General features: G+C 44.1%; 1 protein-coding gene across 1 annotated transcript in view; it reads left to right on the top strand.

Annotated features, from left to right (window-relative positions):
- The window catches only part of LOC138754101 (leucine zipper putative tumor suppressor 1-like), a 31,243-nt gene extending 18,152 nt beyond the window's left edge, over positions 1-13,091 (top strand). The window contains exons 2-4 of the mRNA XM_069917921.1: positions 1,415-1,898; positions 7,573-8,349; positions 11,585-13,091. Of these exons, the coding sequence (XP_069774022.1) occupies positions 1,554-1,898; positions 7,573-8,349; positions 11,585-12,247 (1,785 nt within the window). The 5' untranslated portion in view covers positions 1,415-1,553 and the 3' untranslated portion in view covers positions 12,248-13,091. The remainder of the gene's footprint in view (positions 1-1,414; positions 1,899-7,572; positions 8,350-11,584) is intronic.
- Positions 13,092-14,065: the final 974 nt, after the last annotated feature.

Genomic DNA, 14,065 nt, shown 5'->3' with positions numbered 1-14,065 from the left:
GCGGGCCAAATATAATTATATCACGGGCCAAATTTGGCCCGCGGGCCAGAGTTTGACATGTGTGCCCTACTATGTAAAAAATCTATCCAACCTTGTCTTAAATATATTAATTGAGGTCACTTCCACTGCTTCAATGGGCAGTGAATTCCATATATTCCCCACCCTCTGGGAAAAGCAGATTCAACTCATCTCTGTCCTAAATCTACTACCCTGGATGGTTTCCCTAAGCTATATCCCCTGGTTCTGGTCTTCCCCCACCAAATGGGTACAACTTACCTACCTCTATCTTATCTCTGCCTTTCATAATTTTATATGTCACTAAGCAATTAAACACTCCCTCTCTTTATGGCCACTCTGCACTGCTTTCTTTTTTTTTTAAAGTGTTTCATAATTCACTTTTGAAATTTCTTGAGCCAAAATGGATCATGTGCTGTTGCAGCAGAGGTACAAATATTGCTATAAACTACATTTCCGTAACGATACTTTTTTTAAAAAGAAAAAGAAATTAGTGCAAAAGAGGAAAAAAGTAGTGAGGTGGTGTCTGTGGGAAGGGGAAGAAGCAGTTTTTTGTGCTATCATCCATCTTCAGGCTCCTGTACCTCTTTCCTAATGGTAAAAGCACAATGCTGGAGAAACTCAGCAGGTCAAACAGCAAAAATAAAGATGCAAAACCAACATTTTGGGCCTGAGCCCTTCGTCAAGGTAATGATACAAGATGAAGGGCTCAGGCCCGAATTGTTGGTTATATATCTTTATCTTTGTCATATGGAGTACTCTATTTGATGTGCTGAGTTTCTCCAGCATAGTGTTTTTTTAACTTCTATCTTGGCGTTTTCAGGCTTTAGTGTTTTACTCTCCTTCCTTCCTGTGGGCAGAGAGAAGAGGGTGGTGAGTACCCTTAATGATATAGAGGCTGCTTACAAGACTGTCTCTTGTAGATGTCCTTTAATGGAGTGAAAACTAATGCCCATGAGTTCACAACCTTCTGTAGCCTTTCCCCATTCTGAGCATTAGCACCTTGATACCAGTGATGCAACCAGTCAGAATGTGAAATGTTGACACCCAAGAATTTGACGTTCTTGATCCTCGATTGTGTTCTCCTGATTTCTGTTTCCTGAAGTCTACAATCAGCTTCTTAGTCTTACTAACATTGAGTGCAAGGTGGTGTTTGTGACACCACTCAACTATCTGATCTATCTCCCTCCTGTACGCTTATCATTGCCCTCTGTCATTCTGCCAACAAATGATTCTGTCATCAGCAAATTTGTAGATGCCATTTACTTCCGATGAATGTTACCTGCTGAGTTTCTCCAGCATTTTAGTGCATTGCTGCTGAGTTCTTGACACTTGTCAAACAACCTGAGTGTTGAAATAATTGGATTCTATGCTTTATTTTCTTTTTGTTACCTGACAGGACCATTGGATGGATTCAACATGTTGACTTGGAGTTGCTTCAGTGGTTGGGGATGCCTTGAAGATCCGAACCAAAGCTCGTTCCTAGGAGAATAATCTTGGACTGCCTTGCCTCTGATATTTGGTCAGCCCAGGGCACCATGGGAAGTGTGAGCAGCCTCCTGTCGAGCGGCAGCTTCCACCACAAGCCCTGCAAAGTCCTGGAGACCAGGAGCAGGAAACCGTCCCACCTCCAGAGGTTTATCAGGCAGCAGGATGGACTGCTGAGGTTCGGTGCTGGCCACGAGCCGGTGGATCCCAGCTCCAGGTTGGAGCAGACTGAGGACTTTTTCTACATCAGCATTGGCCAAACAAATGGACTTCCGGCCAAGAGCAAGCACAAGAACCGTGCCTCCAGCCTGGGGCCTCACAAAGAATTGCCTGCTGTCATGGATCTCAAGGGTCCTCCGCCAGTCCTGGTTCCCTTCTCTGGTCAGCATGACAAGGTGAGTCTCTTTATACATGAGAAGACCCCCTCGCATCCCAACATTGAATCCAATCAAAAACAACTCCATTGGCTGTGAAGTTCTTTATTGCGTTCTGACAGTGAAAGATATAAATTTGAACTGAATTGTTTCAATATGCACTAAAATATAGTGAAAAGCTTTGTTTTACATGCTATCCAGACAAATTACCCCACACTTGTGAGAGAATAGTACATTTGAAGAAGAGGAAATGCACTTGTATGCTTTAATTATTTTGAGTTACAGCTCAGTAATTTGCCCTTCCGGCCTCCGAGCCTGTGCCTCCCAAATAACCTACAATCCTCGTGCATTTTTGAACATTGGGAGGAAACAGGAACACCCGGAGGAAACCCATGCAGACAATGGGAGAATGTACAAAATTCCTTATCCTGCTGGATTCAAACCTGAGTCACTGGAGCTGTAACCATGCGGCCCAAAGACTATCATCTTTTACTATGAGAGGTTCATTTAAGAGTCTGTTAACAGATGGAAACTGTCCTTGAAGCTAGAGGTTTGTGTTTTCACGCTCTTCAAACTTTTGCCCTACAGAAGTGGGGAGAAGAGAGTATGTAAGAAATAGGAGCAGAAATAAGCTATTCAGCTCATCGGGTCTGCCCTGCCATTCAATCATGAGATGATCCATTTTCCCACTCAGAGCCACTGCCTGGCCTTCTCCCCATAACCTTTGATGCCCTGGCTAATCAAGAACCTATCAATCTGTCTGAAATATGACCAGTCACTTGGCTTCCACCACTGTCTGTGGCCTCAGATTTACCACCCTCTGGTGAAGAAATTCCTCCACATCTCTATTCTAAGCAGATGCCCTTCAATCCTGAATTTGTGCGCTCTTGTTCTGGATTCTCCCACCATGGGGAAACAACTTTTCTACATCTACAGTTCATGTCTTTCATCATTTGAAATATTTCAGTGAGATTCAGCTGTCAAACTCTTCGGTATGATCACCCTTTCATTCCCAGAATCATCCTAGTGAACCTCCTTTGAACCAACTTCAACACCTCTTAAATGAAGAGCCCAAAACTGCTCTCAATACTCCAAGTGAGGTCCCACCATTGCCTTATAAATCCAGGGAGAATGCATCTGTTAACATTTTGAACGCTTTTTTTTTGGAAGGCAGTGAGAGATTAAGATTGGGGAGGATGGGGGGGTGTTATGCCTTTACAGCCCTCTGGTGTTTCTTGCAGTCTTGTGCACAGCAGTTGCACTACCAAGCTGACGTGCACCTGGACACAATCCTTTGTGGAGACATGCCAAATTTCCTCAGGCTTAAAATATCTTTATTTGTAGGGAGCAGTGTCATTAGCAGGAAGCCCGTCAAAGTGGCCAACGGGACTCCATAAAAAGTTTAGCTCTTTGGTTTGGAAGTAAGTTATTTTACACCATGGCTAACACTGGACAACAAATTTTAGGAAAATGTTTGCTTCTTGGAAAAAATAAATTGGGAACAGACTGAACACAGATAATTTCAGATTTGTTCTATCATGTAGGAAGTTGGAGAAACACTGAATTAACTAAATTAGCATGTTCAATCGCATAATGACGCTGACACATTGTGTTAGTTCAACTGACTTAAAAATGTTTTGGCGCTGATTTTTGTTTGTACTCGGCATCTGATGCCTCTTGTGTCAGTGTCCAACAATGGTCGGCCAGCCTTGATGGATTCCAGTTGCCCTGATACTGCTTTATTATGGTCTCAATGTCCTAGTGAAACCTTTCACTGTGTTCATCACTGACATCACCAGGAATAATAGCAAGGGAGAAGTCCAAGTGTGATTGCAGAAAATGAATTTTCAATGATGCACTTCATGGTTTTGTATGCTTGAAGTAGACTTAAAATGCAGTACAACTCTAATTATCCAAAATCCTGTTATCTGAATTTTTTAAAAAAAAAATTTCAGCTAAATGAGGATAACTGAAATCCTCATTTATTTAAACTTTTTTTCGGAGCTGAACTGTCCAGGGTCATCAGGCCCCCCCGGCGCTGGGACCAGCACACATTGGGCCGGCAGCACTAGACCTCAAACTTCCAGGCAGGAGCGGGACCCTCAGGCTCCTGGCACGAGTGGGGCCTCAGTGGGGAAGTGTTGATGATCGGTGGTGGCCAGCATATTTTTTTTGTGTGGTGAGAATTAAACTTGCTTTTAGTACTTAAAAAGCCTTCCCTTGTGATTTTTTTTTGTATAAACAGTGTCACAAGTGATTTGCTGTTGATACGAGGGTGTTTTTTAAAAAAATGACCGGTTCTCCAAAAAGGTTTCTCCGACATAGGCACGTCCCGACCATTTTGGATAATCGGGAGTTGTACTAGATACAAAAGTAGGTTGTATCTAAAATATGGTATGTGATAGGGAAAATATTAAGGTTATTTTTGTGATCGGCAGTCCAAAATCCATAAAATTCACCCAAAAATGTTCAGGGAGCAAAATCTTTGTCCAGTGTAATTAGTCTGGCTGCCAAACGCACCTTTCAAATAGAGCAGGAATGAGCTGCAAAAAAAAAACTGAGTGAGTGGGAATTTGTAATGACTCCCTTTCCCCCACAGTGCCCTTGGGTTGCCACATTAAACAACAGCTGGAGAACTGAGTGTTTTTCAGTTGCCTGGTGAGTAAAGTTGGGTCTCAGCAGAGAGTGAAATAAGCAGAGCTTGCATTGTTTTTTCTTTTCCCTCAGTGATTCCCAGTCATTTGCAGAAAATAATGACCTGGTGGCATGGTTAGCAGTTAGTGCAACATTTTTACAGCACCAGCAATTGGGACCGGGGTTTGAATCCCGCGCTGTCCGTAAGGAATTTGTTCTCCCGATGTCTGCGTGGGTTTTCCCCGCAGGTTCCTCCCACCATTCACAAGGTACTGGGGGTTGGAGGGCTAAAAGGGCCTGTTACTGTGTTGTATGACTGACCATTTCTATCCCTCGATGCTGCCTTCCCTGCAGCATCTCGTTGTTTGCTCAAGATTCCAGCATGTGGAGTTTTTTTTTGCATTTCTCTTGCTGGTGTTGGTTGCCGAGAGAAATGTTGATCAAGTGATGGTGTGGAATATTCTCCCTTGATCTGAGCAGGGCCCTTGTTTAGTTTCTCTTTCAAAATGTAGATATTCTGCAGAGGTTTGTCAATCTCTGGAGTAACTGAAAAATAATGGAGTCACTGCCTTTCAGTTCAATGAATCACCTGAGAAACCCTTCCCCTGGAATGCATCATGTTGAGTTCCAACTCCTTGAAGGTTGTACTCAAAGGAAGATTTACACTTGAATTAAAGTAAAATTTTGTACCTACCAGAAATAGAGTGCTACTCTATGTACTCGCATAAGTCATTTTTTGGAACAATTTTCGGTCATATTTGTGGGGCTGGCTTTTATACAGGTCATACTTTTGACCGCGGTGAGTATCTGCATCATTCCGGCGCCAGGAGCTTGGATACCGGGTGGCAAGTCCGCATTTGGGGTGTCAGGAGCTTGGATGAGTGAGCAAGGCGAGGGTTGGCGTGTCAGGCGCTTGGTTGGGTGGGTGGGCAGTTGGGGAGTCGAGAACTCAGATGGGGACAAAAAATAATGGGTGGGGGGGTTGGCTTTTACACAGGTCATACTAAAAATGTGCAATTTTGGACCCAAAGGTGGGGGGGGGGGGGAGGGGGGGGGGGGGAAGAGAGAGAACATTTACATGGGATCGATTATTACACGTATAATATGGAAACAGCCCACTGTAATCAGTTCTCTGTGGCAAACAATTGCCCTCTTGTTTTATTCCCACTTGCCTGCACTAGGTGCAAAACTCTCCAATCTCTTTCCATGTAGTTAGGTAAGTGTTTCTTTAAAGGCAGCTGACAAGCCTGCCTCCAACACTTTATCTGCCAACATCTGAAAAGCTGTACCTCATCCCCCTTCTAAATTCCAACCCACTCGCATTGTTATGCCCTCTCATTTTAGAGTCTCCCACTCTGGGAAACCTACCTATATTCCTCTTGATTTTACAGACCTCAATAAGATCCCCTCTCAACTTCCAATGATGCAAGGATAACAGGCCTAGCTTGTCAGTCTCTCACGATGACACAACTTCCCCAATTCTGGCAGCAACTTTGTAAACTTCTGTTTCTCTTCCACCTCTGAAATAAAAACAGAAATTATTGGGAATACTGTGGAATTAGAGAGAGAGAGAGAGAGAGAGAGAAATCACCAAAACTAAATGTTTCATAGCGAAAGAACTTGACAGCCAATGAGGTATGCCATTTTTTAAGGTTGTGATATTGATTAAAGATTCTTCAACTAGCATGTCATAAAACAGATGTAATATTACATGAAAATGCCTTAGTTTGCCATCAGCAGAAATTGCCCAGTGCCCCTTACAGCCAGAAATAAGAGAAGGAATAGAGAGTTCCCCCCAAGAATCACCGAGTGTCCGTGAATCCATCTCCAGCCCTCCCGCAGCCTCTAGGCTCCTGTTTAAACAATTGGCCACCCAAGCTCCAGATATGGCCAGCACACAGCAAGATTGCACAAACTACAACTGACAGTGAACAGACTTAATTATTATCTAAGATGGAGGGATCTTGGGTTCCAGGGACACTGTATGTTGTGCCAGCCTTCATTAATTAAGGGGGGGGGGGGAGAAGATTGAGTTCAAGTGCCATGAGGTAATGCAGTAGCTCTGTAAAACTCTGGTTAGACTGTACTTGGAATATTCTATTCATTTCTGGTCACCTTATTACAGGAAGAAGGTAGAGAGGGTGCAGAGGAGATACACCAGGATACTGCCTGGATTGGAGATTTCCTGGGGCAACAATTGCAAATACCAGAGGACATTTGTTTAAGGAGCATGGAAGAAAGTTTAGGGGAGTGTCAGAGGTAAATGATTTTCACGGACAGTGGTAGGTGTCTGGAATGCATTGTGGCAAAGGATGGTACAGAAGGCACATTCATGAATTTCTTCGATTATGCACCTGGATGAAAGAGAAATAGAAGTTTATGGGTGTGAGGGATGGAAGGTTTAGATCAGTGGTTTTTGAACTTTTTCTTCCCATTTGCATGCCACCTTAAGTAATCCCTATGCTATCGGTGCTCTGTGATTAGTGAGGAATTGCTTAAGGTGGTATACGAGTGGGAAGGAAAGGTGAGAACCACTGCTCTAGATCCCATTGTTACTGAAATATTTTGCTTGAGAAAAATTGTCATTGGCCCATTTCCTTTTGGAGTCATGAAACCGTGCACATGACGAGTCAATTTGGGACGATTGAAACAGTGGTTTTCAAATCTTTTTCTTTCCACTCACATCCCACCCTAAGCAATCCCTTACTAATCACAGAGCACCAATGGCACAGGCATTACTTAAAGTGGTACTTGAAGGTGTTACTAATCACAGAACACCTATAGCATAGGGATTACTTAAGGTGGGGATGGAGTGGAACAGAAATGTTTGTTTGTAAAGTATATTTACATAGATTGGCACAACATCAGGGCCAAAGAGTCTGCACTGTGCTGGAATGTTCTATGTTAAGCCGCTGAAAATAAAGACCCTCTGGCAAAATAGTGCCATGGGATCTGTTACTTGAATAGAGCAGATGGAACGTTTCAGCGGAATTACTGGATCACTGATCATAATGAGGTATAATATTACTCAGATTAACTAAGTTGTATTATATTTCTTCAGGCCAGAGAAAAGAGTGTTGTCAGGCCGACAGCATTTAAGTCTGTGTCATCTAAATATGACACTGATCTCGACGGTCCCTTGGGAAACCAGATGACCATCAAGTTAGAATTACAGGAAAGTGTCCCGAAGCCAGGGAGCTATTCAGAAAAGCAGCAGGAGGCACGGGACCAGAAGCACACAAGCTGCTCAGGAACATTGTCTGACTCAGGTAGAAACTCCATGTCCAGCCTTCCGACACAAAGCACAGGAGGGAGCCATGGTCCAGAACTCAATGGCGTTCCAATCATCTTTCGCAAGAATTTTGAAGGCTCGGCTCAAAACGTTGGTTGCCATGGGGGGACCTTGACAAATGTGAGCGATTTGTCTACCTCTGATGCTGGCCACTGCCTGGCCAGTAGAGACCCAAGCTCCAACCAGTGCAATTCCTGCATCCACTCCCCCACTTCTACCAGCACATTGGCAGCCGAGGGGAAATCGGCAGGGAAAGGAGGAGAACCGTGGGGTCTCCAGCGAGCCCCGGGCAGGGCGATAGCAGGCATTACCCCGACTTGCAACAAGAATCAGAAACACGGTGAGCGGGGGCCAAACAGCCCAGAGCAGCCGCCTGACGCTGGTGTAAAGGTGCATGGAGACTACCAGCTCCAACAAGACAAAAAGCGGCTTGAGGACAACTTTGCTCATCTTCTCCAGGAGTGCAACAATCTCAAGGCAAAATGTAAAACCTATGAAAGAGAACAAATTGAACACAGTCCAAAGCTTGAAGAAATAAAATGGGAGGTAAGAACACTACTGTTTATTTTGGAGAGAAAGGAATATAAAGCTCAATACAACAGAATTTCCAATCCCAGCCATATAATTTTTATTTTTTTTTAATTTTTTTTTTACGAGGTCAACTATGTCTTCTGCTTCTCCGTGAAATTTGATGCAGTTTGGTTTCTGATTAGTTAAGTTATTGTTTCAAGTCTATATCTTTCTCTCAAGATTGAGGTGATCCTGGACAGTTCTTGAGGACACACTCAAGCTCGTTAAGAACACCCAATAGAAGCAAATGAAAAGTTAGAACCAAAAATGGCCATGTGCCTGTTAGAGACTAAGGTGGAACTAGATTTCAGATTTATTGTCAGAGCACATATACAATCCTTTTTTCCAGTGGGCAAAGCAGAATTACCACTTATTGGTATTGCAAACAAAAAATTGTTACACAACATGCATGTGCAAATGAATAAAGAAATGTAAACCATCTGTGCAATACAGAGAGAAAAAAAAATAGACTAGGAGAACTACTTTGCTCATTTACACAGATAAGTTCATAAAACTCTGGAGAAAGACATGAGGACTTAGGAACTTGGGCAGTCAATGGTGGTGTCTCGAGAACAGTCAGTACAATGGTTGAGGAGTTAGTATTCAAGGATACTGCGGAAAGTTAAAGAGAACATTGCAGGTATCCTGAATGAGATTTGAGTCGTATTTTAGTACAGGTGAGGTGTCGGAAGACTGGAGGGTGACAACTGTGGTGCCTCTATTCAAGAAGGGCAGTGGGGAAAAAGTCCAGCAACTACAGATAAGTGAGGTGAACATCTGTGGTCACTGAGTTACTAGAGCGTATGCACACTTGGATGGACAAGGGCTGAACAGAGGTAGTTGGCATCTTTTTGTAAATGGGTGGTCAAGGCTTAGTTTTATTTTTGGAACTGTGGCCAAAAGGATTGAGGCCAGAGATGTATATGGGTACTCCAGCAAGGCATTCAATATGGTTCTACATGGTAGGCCGCTGAAAGGTTACATTACTTGGATTCCAAGCGGAGATAACAGATTGGATAGAAAATTAGCTTCATGAAAAGAAAGCACATGGTAGAAAGTTGTTTTTCCAGACTGAAGACCTGTGACTAGTAGTGTGCCACAGGGTTTGGTGCTGTATCATTGATTTAGATGAAAACTTGAACGGTATGTTTGGCAAGCTTGTGGATGGCATTGAACTGTCTGGCATTGTAGGTAGTTAAAACAGTTGTCAAAGATCACAGCAGGATCTTGATCGGGTGGGCAAAGGAATAGTTGATGGACAAAAATGTGAGGTGTTGCATTTTGGAAGGTTTAACATGGGTAGGACCTACACAGAGAATGCTCGGGATTTGGGGAGTGCTGCAGAGCGCAGGGAGTTCAGGTACCTCGTACCTTGAAAATGGCATGACAGGTAGAAAGGTGGTCAAAAAAGCTTTCAGCACATTGGCCTTCATCAGTCAGAGTACTAAATATAGAAGTTGGGAGGTAATGCTACAGGTGCACAAGAGATTGGCGAGGCCTCATTGGACCCATTGCATTCAGGTTTGGTCGCTGTGCTATGGAAAAGATGTTGTCGAGCTGGAGAGGATGCAGAGAAGATTGATGAGGATGTTGCCAGGATTCAGGAGGTGGAGGGGAGGGGGGAGAAACTTTAGGAAGAGGTTTAACAGGCTAGGGCTTTATTCCCTGCAGTCCAGGAAGATGACTAGGCAGAATAGACCGGATGAACTATTTGGCCAAAATCAAGAAACCTGTAACCAGAGAAGATAGTGGGGAGATTTAACAGGATTCGAGGAGAAACATTTTTGTAAATAGCTGATGATGGAACAAATTGCCAGAGATAAGTAATTGAGAAAAATACTATTGCGATGTTTTAGAAACTTTTGGACAGATACATGGGTAGGATGGGGTTAGAACAGTGGTTTTCAAATTTTTTTCACACTTACATCCCATCTTAAGTAATCCCTTACTAATCACAGAGCACCTATGGCATAGGGATTATTTAAGGTGGGATGTGGATGGGGAAAAAACTTTGAAAACCACGGTTTTAATCGCATCCAATTGACTCGGTCTATGCACAGTTTCAGAACTCCAAAGGAAATGGGACAATTTTTCTCAAGCAAAATATTTCAGTAACAATTGGGTTTGGAGCAGTGGTTCTCAACCTTCCCTTCCCAACTCACATCTCAGAGCATTGATGGCAGAGGGATTACTTAAGGTGGGTGGGGTGTGAGTGGAAAGAGAAAGTTTGAAAACCACTGGGTTAGAAGGACATGAGCTAAATGGGACAAGAGTAAAGGCCCTTCTTGGTCTTGAGAGATTCCCATGCTGAATGTCTGACTCACTATTTACTGAACATTATTACTCATTCTTGACAGAGGTGTATGCTGCTTTGTAAAGGTTGATCACTCTTTGGAACCCTCTAACCTAGAAAGTTATGGAAACTGAAGTACACTTAAATCAGAGGTCTCGGCATTTTTGCCCATTTACGTTGCCCTTGAAAGTCGGTAATTAACCACCTCACTTACCTGTGTGAGTGCAATGAATGCAGGATGGGGGGGGGGGTCAACTTGTCAACTTCATCCCGTATATTACCCGCTGAGGTAGGTAGCATCAGAGCTGATACACTTTGCCTTGGCTCTTGTGTAAATGGCTTACTTGGGACACTGATGCTGTAATGTTACAGGAAACATCCACTCCACCTCTGTCCAGGGCTTTCTGTATTCGATAGGTTTTAAATGGGATTTAATTCCACACCACCCCCCCCCCCCCTCATTCTTTTAAACTCCAGCAAGTACATCAAAGGATCTTCATATGAAAATCCTTTCCCTTTAGGGATCATCTTTGTAAACTACCTCTGGACTTTCTCCAATGCCAACACATCTTTCACAGCATTGTTGGTGTAATGGTTGTGCAGTGCTGTTAGTGACCAGGACCAGGGTTCAAATCCCTCCTATCCATGTACCTGTCTGTAAGGAGTTTGTACACTCTCCCTGTGTCTGCATGGGTTTCATCTGGATGCACCACTTTCCTCCGGCCCTTCAAAACGTACTAGAGGTTGGAGATAAATTGGGCAGCACGAGCTCATGTGCCGTATGCCTAAATTTACATTTAAAAATTTGTAGCCCAATATCTCTCCTTGATCAAACCCAATCTGAAAACACTGCCCTGCTGCAACAGCTACTGTATTGATGTATGTACATTTGGAGATGATGCAATATTACTGTTTCAGGTCTGCCAGAAGTCTGGAGTGATCGCCCTTCTAAAACAGCAGCTGAGAGACGCCCAGGCAGAGCTGGTGCACAAGAGCAATGAGGTACTGACCTTCAGGAACCAGCTGAGGGAAGCCAACGCCAAGTTGTCGTCTCGAGAGCAGCAGGTGGATGAGCTGCAGAGTTCGGTCCAGGGCAAGGCCAGAGAGCTGGAGGTTTGCGAAAATGAGCTGCAGCGCATGAGAAACGCAGCCGAGCTGCTGAGGGAGAAGGTCAGCCTGCTGGAGCACTGCCTCAAGCAGAACCCAGCAGGCCTGAAGGACAATCATGTGGCTGCAAGTGACCGCTCCTCAGAGTGCTCCCAGTGGCAGAGCGAGCAAGAGTCTTCAACCACGCAGGGGCAAGTGAACAAGTTAAAAGCCCAGCTGGAGCACGAGAAAAAGAAGAACCAGGCGCTCGTGCTTGATTTCCGAAAGGAGCGGCTGCTGTGGTGCGCTGAGAAGGAGAGGGTGATTCGGTACCAGAAGCAACTTCAGCAGAACTACCTTCACGTGCACCGTCAGAACCACAACCTTGAAAGGACCATCCAGCAACTCTCAGTCCAGCTGGAAGCCAAGGCTCCTGGGGAGAGGGTGGAACAGCACTCTGATGCTTTTGAGGAGATTGCTGCCACTGTGATATAGCCAAAAAAAAGTACATTTCAGCCAGCAGGGTATTTATTGAAAACCCATCAACCAATCATTTCAAAGGTGGAGGGGGCTTCTAAAAATGGGTCAGTTTACTCAGAAAACCAGGACTATACAAGTGAAACAATCTCAGGCTATAAGCAGGAAAACAAATGCTGGAGGAACTCAGCAAATCTTGCATACACAGTAAAAGCCCTGATATCCAGAATTCAAGTGAAGTGCCAGTTGATGAAGTAGACAAAGATGATGTGGTCAAACAATAATCATGGCTTTTATTAGCAGAAACTCATGGTACAATAATGAAAGACAATAGGTGCATATAGAGTTATATCAAAGGGGAGTGTCCTTAACAGTAGAGATAATGCACAGCCAATGTTAATACAGCAAGGCTCGACAGAGGGGGGGAGACAGGCAGCTTGGCAGACATTCACCACAGTCTCCCCCCCCCAACAGAAGAAGGGTTAAAATCAAAAGGACAGCTGCTAGGAAAGACTGAAGCAAGCGATACTATGTTTGGCCTTGAGATTCTCTAACAGCCAAAATACACCAGTACCTAGCAAGCAATCGAAATATAATGAGATGTTTTATGAATATGTCAGCCTATCAGGTTGTTTACGATTTCTGGTTCTTTGTCTCAAAACGTGGCTCCTTTGCAACCTTGGGAACTGGTACAGGTCCTGGGTCAGTAGTGGGGGAAGGACTGACTTCTGGACCCGCTCCAGAATCGCCAGTGTGAGGCAGTGGAGCCTCACCATGGCCTTCTGAAAGCTGACTAGGGGTCACAGGTTGGGGGGGGGGGGGGGGGTGGCTCCAACCTCTCAGGCTCACTCTGAGTAGGGGTGCGAGGAAGGGGCGAACCAGGCAAGGCCAAATCTCTTAGGGGTACAGTGTCAGTACTCCCATCTGGGAATTTAACATGAGTGTAGTTGGGGTTACTATGCAGTAGCTGAACTGGTTGGACTAGGGGGTTTGTTTTACGCGCCCGAGCGTGACTCTTCAGCAGCACGGTTCCAGGCTCAGATAAACAGGCTGGCCAGTCCATCACAGTTCCTGATTTCCTAGGAAAGGCAAGCATACATTTATGAGGTGTTTGATTTATTGCAGTACACAATAAAGACCAAATAGAATGTAATGCCTCAGGCAGCACCTCCTGCCACCGGGTATCTATGTGTTTTTAAAGCAAGATTAACAGTCATCCAGACTGTAGCATTAGCCCTTTCAACCTGCCCATTGCCCTGCGGGTTGTAGCTCGTGGTACGGCTGGTGGGAATCCCTTTTCGTAGCAGGGCTCGTCACAGTTCAACGCTCATGAATGTAATTGGGAAAACCAAAAATGCTGAAAATTCTGTCAAGTGACATCTATTGTCTTTCATTATTGTACCATGAGTTTCTGCTAATAAAATTGAAGTGCCAGTTGATGAAGTAGACGAAGACGATGTGGTCAAACAATAATCATGGGTTTTATTAGCAGAAACTCATGGTACAATAATGAAAGACAATAGATGCATAAACAGTTATACACAAGGGGAGTGTCCTTAACAGTAGAGATAATGCACAGCCAATGTTAGTACAGCAAGGCTCACCAGAGGGGAGACAGGCAGCTTGGCAGACATTCACCACATCAAGCAAATGGCAAAAAAAAATGGATAACGAATAGGTAAAAAATGCAGAAGTTTAAAATTGGTGCACCTTGCCGTTATTTTGCTGATTACACAACCTCAAGCCACTGTTTGAATTAATTTATCTGTCATCTACCAATACCCATAGGTGCTGAATGCCAGGGATTTTACTGTATAATGGTTGTTTCGGGCCTGA

The sequence above is a fragment of the Narcine bancroftii genome, chromosome 2 (genome assembly GCF_036971445.1).
Source record: "Narcine bancroftii isolate sNarBan1 chromosome 2, sNarBan1.hap1, whole genome shotgun sequence".
Classification (NCBI taxonomy): domain Eukaryota; kingdom Metazoa; phylum Chordata; class Chondrichthyes; order Torpediniformes; family Narcinidae; genus Narcine; species Narcine bancroftii.
The sequence above is the reverse complement of the archived record's forward strand: the minus strand, read 5'-3'. Positions and strand labels throughout refer to the sequence as shown.